At 36.5% G+C, this 11,830-nt stretch overlaps 1 protein-coding gene across 1 annotated transcript in view; it reads right to left on the bottom strand.

Moving 5' to 3' along the window:
- Positions 1–683: 683 nt before the first annotated feature.
- fndc3ba (fibronectin type III domain containing 3Ba) overlaps positions 684–11,830 on the bottom strand; it is a 146,077-nt gene continuing 134,930 nt past the window's right edge. Inside the window, exons 25-27 of the mRNA XM_037977682.1 lie at positions 7,732–7,898; positions 5,645–5,772; positions 684–5,229 (exon numbers count right to left, since the gene is read on the bottom strand). Coding sequence (XP_037833610.1) covers positions 4,918–5,229; positions 5,645–5,772; positions 7,732–7,898 — 607 coding nt within the window. The 3' untranslated portion in view covers positions 684–4,917. The remainder of the gene's footprint in view (positions 5,230–5,644; positions 5,773–7,731; positions 7,899–11,830) is intronic.

The following is an 11,830-nucleotide window of genomic DNA, read 5'->3' as shown; positions in this document are numbered from 1 at the left end:
GGTCTGATGCTGATAGGCTGGAGTGGAGGTGCTCAACGCAGCGATTAGATGCAGGTGAGGCTGAAGCAGGTCTTCCAGTCTGAATTTACGCCTAGGCTTCATAATACGGTTTCTGTCACTGGTTTTTCTTTTTGTGTTCAACTCACATGATTATGTTTGCTAAAGTCACTTGTTTTCTTAACTTCTGAAGTGACAAATTCTACCCAGAATACAATGCATCATTGTTGATCCTTCAGTCTTTGGGGAAAGAACTTTTGACATAACCACTTTCTACAGGCAACTTTCTTATTAATAAGGGTTTTCTTGTCACTAAAACTTAAAGAAAACAATTATTGTGAGATACATCTCGATATTATGCTTTCTTTTTGCTTCAAAAGAAAGTCATTTCTAATTTTTGTACTTCTTTGGTTGCTTCAGTTTTGAGTGAGCAGTGTTGCAGTGACTCTGGATGTCTTCAGAGACAGCAAAGAATAATGATGTATGTGATTACTCTTCTCACAGTGCAAGACTATTAAAGCCAGCAGAGAGTAAGTCTAGACACAGATTTACACTCATTCAGCTTCTTTAAACCTTGCTATTGGGTTTATAATGCTCATCTACAGAAAATAAGACACAAAACACACTTTGCTACAAGAAGTGATGAGTAATAACATGTACAATAAACAAAGACATCTGCACTCAAGTCAGAAAAAATTAAAACATTTATTGGGCATAAATATATTATATATACGCTACCGATACAGTTACGTCTTACATACACAGGGTAGTATTTGCAAAAATCTATACATTAAAATTGATATGGCAGTTTATTTTATATAATGCATATGAAATTGTCTAACATTTACAATACAAGAAAAAGAAAAGCACTTTTTTTTTTCTCTTCTTTTTCAAATCGTAGACCATGACAACATTGGAATGTTTGCTTAGAAATTGTGAGGTAAAAAAATCTTTCTTTTCATCTCACTTTAAAAAATACTTAAATACCTGTGAGTCTCTTTGTCTAAATTGCCAATCTCTCAGTCAACATCTCTACTTTACTGTAAAATGTACACTAAATTAAAAAAAATTAAAGAAAACAAAAACCAGATCAGAAGGCACAGACGTGGGGGCTGCTGGGCTAAACATTGAATTGTATTGTTGACATAAATGTGCAGGACATGAAGGGTGGGTGAGGGAGGTTCTATAAAAATGGCCAGCCCTTAAAAAAATATTTAAAAATAAAGGAAGTACCCATCCTACCCAGACAGAAAACGTCTCAGGTGGATTGTTCCATATAACTGGCCTGATGACTGTGAAATATTTGGGCAAAGAGGGAATAAAATGCAGCGTAATGTCAGAGGATTAAAGAGGAAAACTCGCTGGTTGATTGAAATGCAGCATGCAACGAGCACATCCAACAAAGGCACCATCCGCCTTACGAACTGGATTCTCCTTGGTTCTGCAGGGAGTCATTTGAGTATGCTCCAGTAATGCCAGTGTCACAGTGATGTCAACGACAGAGTAATGCCAATGAAATGTAATAGTAAGCGTTGGCAGTAGTGTCTAGAAAAGAGCAAAGGATTCATTTTACTCCCACTTGTAACCTCTTCACATCTAATGCTCGGCATAAAAAAGTGCTTCAACTCTGTTAGTCATTCTATAGCTCTATAGATATCTCTCTGTATCTCATCTTTTAGAACAACACTGGACTAAAAAAAAGAAACAAACTACAAAAAAAAGGAACAGTCAATCTTATTGTCAACATCAGCCTAAAATGATCATGATTGTTTTCTGCCTTCTTCTCTTTTCAGTGTGAAATCAGTTTAAAATTCTCCTCCAAAACGGGGCTACACATTTCAAAAATGGCACTTGTTTTTTGCTTTAAAAAAACAAAACAAAGAAATACAAGATAACATAAAAAAAGAAGTATAATCACAGATAAAGTTAATGTTTTCTTTCCTTTAGAGACAGTAATAATAATAATCATAATATTTGTTATGCTGTGTAGGTACAGAAAACATCACAGGAGCCTTTAGACAATTCATTCTAGAGGACATGAAAAAGCCTGCACTTTGGCATTAAAATAGTAAAATAAGACACCAGAAGCTTCATTATAACTATTTAAAGAAAAAAAAAAACAGACATTTATCCCAATACAGATGAAGTGAGCCTATAAGGTCCGGCTTGCTACATGTCTCTAAGCATTACAAGAACTGCTCGCCTGTGCATGGCCCGAACAGGAGATGAAACGACTAAACACATTTGGTTATGTATATTAAACGCATGGACTGATGGGCTAAAGGTTCCCAACAGCTGTAAGAGAAATACTTAAAGGGTTACTAAGATAAGGAATGCTGGCCTTAATCATACATCCATTTAAAAAAACATGCTACAAGAAAAAATTAGTATATAACTACACTTGTCTCTTAATCTTTAAACAATAAATAAATGAAGATTGCACTGTAATTGGCATGTAAAGTACTGTATGCAAATATATAGTATAAATAAAACCTAGAAAAGAACTCTACCTTAACTTTCCCATCAACTTTGGCAAAGGTTGTTTTTTTTTTTCTTTTTTTTGAGCAAGGAAAATGCTCTGCCTACTGTCGCATACACAAGCAAGGCACAGCAAAGACAGGATGAGATACGAAAGGAAGGAGGAAGACAGAAAAACAAGATGGAGACATTAGGATGATGATGCTGATGACAGGACCAGATCTCCCCTCTGTAAGGCCTTATCCCTGAGGTATGTTTACAGGCTGCCAATCAGAGAGAACTTTACCTCCTCCTCCCATCCAAACCCCACCCAACGAACATGTCTCACATCATTCAAGCAGGTTAGGGGGACTTCTTTGGATTATCCTGTTATAACGCGGGTTGTACCTTGGCTTTGTTGTACGGGTTGGGCTGGGGAAAAAAGGGACAGGAGGTCAGAAGGTGTTTTGCATGTCAGAACGCCCTGTTCTGTGAAGCTTTGTCCCCTCAAAAAGGTTTGCTTGGTTAGTGAAGATTAGTTCAAGTCCTCAGAGAACATGTCCGTCTTAGTAGAGATCACAGATCTGCTACTAGCTCTGATTACATGTCAATAAAGCACCTTTTAATAGAGAGAAAGAGAGAATGAGAGATTAGTGCAGGAGCACAAAGACATGATGGCTCGAAAGCAAGAGAGAAGCAGCCAGAGCAAACCAAAAGGTAATTACAGATAATTATGTGCAGGAGATGAAAGAGAGGGGAAGAGTCTTTAAATGAATCGATTCACAAATGAGCTGCAAGGAGGAATGGCTTCAGCACCAATCTGGCTGGACACAGACTAAATTTGAAGGGGGGTAAAGCACAAGCTATAGGTGGTACCTCACTGGGCTGGGACTGGTAGCCTCCAATGTTTTGCAACATTCTTGGAGGTTGTCAGGTTTTTTGCTTGAGTTGCAAAGGCTCATAGCCTTGTCATTTGAATTTTGAACATATAAAAAAAAAATTGAAACCCATCTCAAGAATAGAAGACATACATTTTGATGGATAGGTAGAAAGCAAGTTATGAAATCATTTGCACACGTGCACACGAAGCCGTGCACACGGAAATAAGTGTGGCTTTCAAAATTGGCCCCACAAAAGGCTAGTTGTTTGCAAACACTCAGAATTCATTGAGACTGCAACTGAAAATTAGCGTATTTTCTTGCAATATTGAGTCAAGTTTGAGTCACCAATTAGTCTACAACACTCACAGCCTAGTGAGATACTGCCTTAACTACTAACACCTTTTCCTGTTAGCACACGCAGCTCTGAGAAGGGTACTGACAAGTTGTTGGCACCACATACAACGGATAAGACTGTTTAAACAGGCTAGAGCAAAGGCAAAAAGGATGGGTTAAACAGATGCAGCGCCAAAAAATTTTCAGAGGGAATTGCAGCTGATTGTGATCCAAGCCTGGCTTCCTAAACGCAATTTAAAAGTTCAGATTATGATCAAAGAATCTGAACCTGAATTCCAGTTGCTGAACTGGCCTCAAAGCTTCTATTAATGAGCATATCGTTCACGCCTTTATTTTACACTTCAGACTTTACCTTGCCGCCATTTATATTACATCATATATATATTTGCTATTATTTATATTAACCAGTTTTCCATTCTTTCTTGGATACATTGAAATTACAGGATAGCAGCATCTTACACACAAGGATTGCATCACTTTGGTAGCTGAGTGTGTGAGTGATTGAATGGCAAAAGCTGAGCAGGTACAACTTTTTCGGAGGAAATGTGTTTTTTCTCATTGTCATTGCAAAAGCATAACTCAGTGTTTGTGCATGATTATGTATAGAGGTCTGTCTGTACACTGGGTCTCTGTCAGCCTGCATGAGAACAGGTGAGGATTGCATGATTTGACCGACAGCCTACAGAGAAGTGGCAAATTCAATAAGTAGGAACAGCTAAAGCTTTAAAGACCTACATTTGAATATGGCTGAATGAGTATAGAAAAATAAAAGGCCAGTTAAACACTGAAAAATCAAAACAAAAGTAAGGCAATGACTGTCAAGAAATATATGTGTTCTCTACTGAATATGTTTTAAAGATAAACAAAATAAAAACATGCAAGTCAGTCTGGGGAGCAAATGCTATGCTCAGACTTATTTTAAGGCTTGATTATCAGTTTTCTTTCCCTCGACAGAAATCCTTAACAAATGAGACAATGATACAAACAACATCGGTGTAGAAAGAAATGAGACCAAACAGGCAGAGGACAAAATGAAAAGCCTGAATGAAAACTTTAACCAAAAAAACAAAACAAAACAAAACAAAAAACAAACAAAAACATACAAAGCCTTTAAAAGTACATCTCAAGTGTTTGCTTTGATTTCATTCGATTCTTTCATAGACAATTTTTAAAAAAAGTTATTTTCTTGTGATTTTGCTTTCCTTTCTATCCTATTATTAAAATTCCCTCACTTCATGAAGACGTACTGTAGCAAGCAGGCGATAAGGATGGAGAGACCTGCAAACACACACACAATCAGCACCGCAAAGCGTTCGTCGCTCGAGATCAGGCCCGCCCCTTTGCCTGTTTCCAAAGCGCAATGCTCCCCCAACGTTGCTAACTCCTGGCGACGGAGCGTGAACAAAGAGGAGGGGCTCAGTGGTCCACACAGCTCCTGGCACGTGTCCTGGCACTGGCGGCAGGCACCGACACGGAAACGATAGTCTACGTTTCCCTGGAGATTCGAGATTTGGCATGAACCTTCCTCTCCCTTAAAAACCTGTCAATAACAGAAAAGGATACACGTCAACATAAATGACTCATATGTGGCTCAAAGTATGTGTTGGAGATGATGCTCAGCTACTACCACTATCAAATTTTAGTTCAATATCCATAAAACTGACAGAGTTATAGCTATTTTGTTAAGGTCAATTGGTGGTGGCAGCCATCAGGCAGAACCAAGCGATATAGAGTGTGTTTGTTACTTTAATCTTCCTGCATATTTATGTCAAGATGTTTTTGTGTTTTATCAATTCATAAGCAAACGCGTGGCTAAAAGTCTATATTCCCATTCAAGCAAAACAACATTATTTTTTTCAAGGAAAATTTGAAATATATTTCCAGAGGCTGTATGCACTCCCCCCAAAAAAGGCCAAATCACTGCAGCTCTCTGAACTACCCTTTATGAGACAAACCTGTTTATATTCGGATTCCCGTCCAACCAGCAACTGGACAACATAGCTCACAGGATCTCCTCTCATTGGTGGGATTGTTTCCCATGTGACCTCACACATGTTGCCCTCAAGCTGGTGAACTCTCGGGGCTAAAGGAATGAGAGAAAATTAAAAATATACATAAACTAGAGAAACTGCATTTTCTGCAACAACACATGACTGTTGAATGACTCTGCTGAAATTAGCTGAAAAAGCTGAAATTGAGTTGTTAAAGTTAAAATATGCAGAACAGAGGCTAAAATTAGCATAACAAAGGTTAAAATGAGCAAAACACAAGTTAAGAGCTAAAAGCAAAACGCTTTTAGCTCCAAAAGCTAAAAGGAGCAGAATGGCTGCTAAAAGCAGCAAAATGTTAACTAAAAGTATCAAAACCATAGCTGAACACTAAAAGTGGTAGAAAAGTAGCTAAAAGTACCATAAAAAGACAAAAAATAGAGCAAGTTAAAAGAGAAAAATGTTTTTGAAGGAATTGAAGAGATCTCAATGTATTTTATTTGGAATTTTATTTTAAGCAAAGTTAAATATTATGAAAAGTATAAGTTTCAAAAACCAAAAGTCATAGCACACTACTACCAACTGAGCTGAATGTTTTGATATATGAATGATTAAAATAGCAAAAAGTATGCAAAAGTATTTTAAGTCCAAGTAACGTACTGGAAAACAGTGTGAATGTTGAGTCAGCATTCACAAGAAAATAGAGATGCTTAGAAACATTTGAGGATTTCTCCAGCTGAATTGAAAGCAAACGTGCTTCAAGTCCAAATTGCTATTAGTTGTAACTCCTAATTTATGACAAATCCAGTAGTTTGGACAGAATCCATTGTTTTTATTTGGCAATGTTTAGTGTCATGTTAATGATGGTTAATGGGATCCTTTTCAAACAAGCAGACAAAAAAAGAAATTACACAACTATTCCGCTGTTCCATTGGTAAACATTGTTTTGAAAAGCAACAACATCTTTTGGGAATAGTGTCATTTTTATACTAAAGTGTTGAAAGTCAACAAATTCTGTCAGCAATGATTAGTGAATCATAAAACAAAACACATTTCAAAATGAAAGGCTTAGCCTTCTTTGAAGTAATGCATATCCCCCAGTGCATTTCATGCCAAAGACTAATGAGAAAGAAAATTTTAGGCTTACTGGGGAAACCTTGAGAATAATGTTAGCAAAATCTCATAATACTGCAAGATGTGATGCTCAAAGTTCATGAGATTGCTAACAGACAGGGTTGACAACAACAATTAATGCCAAATTTTACACAAAAATATTACACTATGTTTAGTCCTCAGAGTATGAGTTAGAATGTGCCTCAACTAGTCACATGTGTGTTGGCTAATGTCGATTAGTTGTGGCAGCCATCTTAAATTGAGCTAACGCCACAATGTATTTAGTTGTAAATGTACATCCATTGATTACTTTCTGAAAAATTCAAAAACATACATAGTGATTCATTAAATATTTTGCTGACAGTCAAACATGGTTGCTCAAACAACTAATGCTAAAGTTTGAAGCAAATATCTCACAACACATAAACTGCACAAGTATGTGCTTGAAGTATGTGTGGTGAATGCTTTTCAGCTACTACCACACCAAATATTAGCACAACATCTGCAAAAAATGACTGAATTAGATATTTTTGTGATTTCCAAGGTCAGTTGACTGTGTCTGCCATCTTGAATTGGGTCGGCTCAAAAGGTTAACCAGTTGGAAATGTACATCTATAAACTGTTTCCTGAAAGTGTTATTAAAATTATTCCAGTGGTTCATGAGATACTTTGCTAACAGACAGATAAAGTTTACACAAAAAAGGTAATGGCGACACTTTAAACATGGATTTTGTGCAATAATCAGCCTCAAAGCTTTTTAAATTCTTACTAAAAAAAAAAAAAAAAAAAAAAAAGATTTTTGTCCTTTTTATTGAGAACATTTATGATTCCACACCTCAAAGGATACTCTGTTCCTCTCAGTTTACAGTAAAGATCATACCCTATGGACAACAATGAAACAAGATTCCAGTGAAGATGTTACCCTGATCAGGTCTGTTTACCTTTGAGGGCAGGTGGAACAGACTTGGTAGTGCAGAAGGTATATGTGTCAGAGAAGGGACCCTCCCCGGCATCGCTGATGGCCTGTATTCTGAAGCTGTAGCTGCTGGACTCGATCAGCCGCTGAACTTTGTAAGTGTGGCTGGGACCATGATAGATTGTCACAAACCTAGAACATAGTGATGGAAAGAAACCACAAAGAGTCAACCATCTGGATTGGAGGGAATGGACAATCCTGGGCACAATGAAGGAATGTCAAGCATTACATAGCAGCAAGAGAGGTGAACAAAGAGCTGCATCTTAATAACAGCTATTTGCTGAATGACACCTTCTGTGCATATTATGCATATTCAACCTTCAACAAGGATTGTGGACACATTTAAACGTCATAAGACCTGGAAAGGAAAAAAATTCACATAAAAAAATAAGATAGAGGTGATTAAGAACACAGTCTCCTGTTTGGCATCCAATGAACTGACAGGTAAAAGATCACTGGTGAAAACCTAGCATTTCTTCAAGGAATGCATATCGCCTGACCAGACCTGAGATCATCTTATGTTGAGAAACAACAGTGCTATAGCTGTTAAGGATGGGTTACACGGCAAAAATATATCACTTTTTTTTTAACAGTAAAATTCTAACTTTATCATGATTTTTACTATAATTTTTTACTATTTTGCAAGTTACTGAACAGTGGAACATAACTATTTCCTTTTGGAAAATATAACATTCCCCAAAACAAGATATAGATAGATACAGATAAATAAATACAAACATACATTATGGCACCTCCACAATAGAGCAAGTGGAGCCACTACACCCCCATTTTTTTTAATTGGGGGTGCAAACTTATGCTTTTGCTCCCCCATTTTTTTAATTTAAAAGCATAGTATAACTCCCAGTAATAACACAAACATATGTAGTGTTTATTCATTCAAATTTTACTTTTTTTGGTTACAAACTAGCTAAAAATATATATTGAAAAATAATTGCTACATTCTACACCCCCTTCCTCAGCATTGAGTTGATTCAGTCTAACTCATCTGAACATGAACTGTAAAAGGTTCCATTGCTTGACCTTAAACACTATTCCAGATTTGGTGCCTCCAATTTTATCACATAATCATGCACTTATGCATGTATAATAATAATAAATGGAGAATATAGGCCAACTATCATTTCTGAGGATACTATAATCAGTTTCTGAAAGTATAAACCTAAGAATTGCAATATATGTCATAGCTAGCTTGTCATAGCTTGTTCACAAAGACATTATTTTGCCAGAGGTTTTTCAATTTTCAGTTAAATGGCGGTTAGATTGTGTAAAGCTTCACCTAAAACAGGCATAGATTTTTTAAAATATATAACAGAATATTTTATTCTGCACAGCTACAAAGTCTGTAAAAAATTCATTCCATGTTTATGTTGCTATGTTTTCATTTGCATGGGTTAGCTAAACTGATAAGATAATGTTAGCTTACTTTTTTCTTTTGATATGGTTATCTGGGTTGTTACACATTTTCTTGTGGTTGAAGTCAATTGTATGCCGACAAAAACTTACTGAATGATTGTTCCTAAACATTATTCAGAAATTCAGGATGTGTTGGGAATGACTTTCAGCTACTACCCCAACATATTTTAGCTTAATGTCTTTAAAATTGACTGTGATTTTTGTGGTGACTAAGGTTGCCTAGCTGTGGCAACCACCTTTAATGGGGTTGACTCTAAAAGGTAAACAGTTGCAGATGTACATCCAATGATTACTTTGGGAGTTTTATTAAAATCTGTCCACTGGTTCAATAAATATTTTGCTAACACAACAGATAACTGAACACAGACACAAGGAAATACATCATTACACCTTTGCTTTCAGCAGCAGGCTATAAATAATATTTGAGTCTGCCAGGATGAAACAAACTGCTGGAATTAGGGAGAGATAGGTGGGCAAATGAGAAGGACAGGGAGAAATCCGAGCTGAAAAGGGTTATTTATCTCCATAACCTTTTTTTTTAATTATAAGGGTGAAAGTTGTAATTAGGGAAAAGTGAAACAAGTGAAATATGGTCAAAGGTGGAGAAATGAGGAGAGAGGATGTGACAAAGAGAATGAATGAAGGCAAAGGAAAGGAGAGGTGATCATAAGAACAAGGACAACGATTGAGAGACTGCTTGAGGAGAAACAAGAAGGAGGAATAAAAGAGAATAAAGGAAAGACAAGTCACGGTTAAGGCTTTAACTCCAGATAAATTCTCCATGTAGCTGTGACACAGAGGGGTGATTATGGTTTCTGGTTGATAAATGGTCTTATTAACCCTCACACTCCCTGTTGAGTTACACAATTAAACACTCACTCCCCAATACTGACAGATGAGCTCAACATTTAGTTTGGTGATGCATCTAAATTGCTCCTTGTTTACTTTCTACATGAAAAACAAATATATCAGCCAGAATGTCATCTGGAGTTATGACCTCTTTCTCATTTGGATGACGCTAAAAAAAGGATGGATGTCAAAATAATTAGCACATAACACGGGCCAAACAAAGACAGTCAATGGCATGATTTGCACCCCTGATTCAGAGCCAGGGGGCCAACTGACCATGAAAAATAGCAGACAAGGACATGGAGCCGCTCTCAGATTCTCTAAGCCAAACAGCAAAGTTGCTCATGATTGTATAATATATCACATCTTCGATTTAAAATCAGAGACCTAACATTTCTTGAAGGAATGCTTATTGCTCACCACTTTTCATGCCAGAGTTCTGAACTAAGATTATTTTATGCTGAAAAATGATGGAGTTGTACATGATTTGGTCAAACCCTGATAGGAACATTATGCGCAGTCTCATGCAACATTGTGAGATTTTTCAGATTATGTGTTGTCATTTACTCTCAGCTACTATCAACTCAAATTTTAGCTCAATGTACATAAAACTGACTGAATTATAACCATTTAGTTTTTAAGGTCAGTTGGCTGTGGTAGCCATCTTGAATGATGCTTATTTCAAACACTTATCAGTTAGAGATGTACATCCAATGATTTCTTTCTGCAAAATTCATTCAAATTCCATGAGAGGTTTATGAGATGTGTTGATAACAGGCAGACACAGAAACCCACACAAATACACATTCAGATGAAAATCTTTGCTTTTTAGTGACAGGCAATAGAATGTATTTGTGCTTTGTAGACCACAAACAGGTGTAAACAATGAATAAAATGAATGCAAAATGAAGACCAAGTTAGATGAACTTTAAGTCTTAAGGACAGAAAATGCCATAAAAGCATTAGATCAGTGTTGGCAGTAGACAAATGGACAGATAATTCCTAAATGGCAAAAACTGAATCCTTTCATCCCCAGTTTTGCTAAAAAAAACAAAGACCAAAAACCTTCATGATAAAAAGGTTAGAGGTTTCTCAGTGCTGCCACCCATCACCATGGCTTCCTTACAGCTCCCATTATTCCCACCACAAGGCCTTCTGGGTAATATAGATGTAAAGAAAGCAACATGAGATAAATCACAAGCATTCAGCTTTATGAGGAAAAAAACAACAAAGTAAAGAAAATGGAGTATAAAAAGCCATAGGAGGACAGAAAACTAGCAACAAGCACACAGGAAGATAATAGAAAACCCCCGTGAGAAAAATATATGAATGAAACAGGGATTGGGGGGTGAATATTGTGACTATAAGAAACCAGCCTTTCTTTATCATCTAATGCGCCATAAAAATTGAAATGTGAGGTCAGCCAAAGTAAAAAGGATTAAACAGAAAAAAAAAATCCCAAATTACATTTGGAGAAATTATAGATGGATATTTAATATGTTTGTTTACAGAAGCCGAATATTTAAAGATCTAATCCTTTTTCTGTTTTCCCACAGCACTCTGGTTCATTCAATAAATTAGCAGGGATGGTTGTCATGGCCATTTCAGCAATATAAAAAACTGAAAAACAATTATGCTAATTTATTCTAATGCAATTCCATGAAAGAGAAAAGGAGAAAATGGAGCAGTCTTCCCTGGAAAGTAGGTTTTTTTGGCCTCATGTTTGTTTGTATGAACCAGGATCAGTATTCTGTTGATACACCTCTGCACAAACCCACAAT

This window comes from Kryptolebias marmoratus, linkage group LG10, assembly GCF_001649575.2.
Source record: "Kryptolebias marmoratus isolate JLee-2015 linkage group LG10, ASM164957v2, whole genome shotgun sequence".
Taxonomy (NCBI): domain Eukaryota; kingdom Metazoa; phylum Chordata; class Actinopteri; order Cyprinodontiformes; family Rivulidae; genus Kryptolebias; species Kryptolebias marmoratus.
The sequence above is the reverse complement of the archived record's forward strand: the minus strand, read 5'-3'. Positions and strand labels throughout refer to the sequence as shown.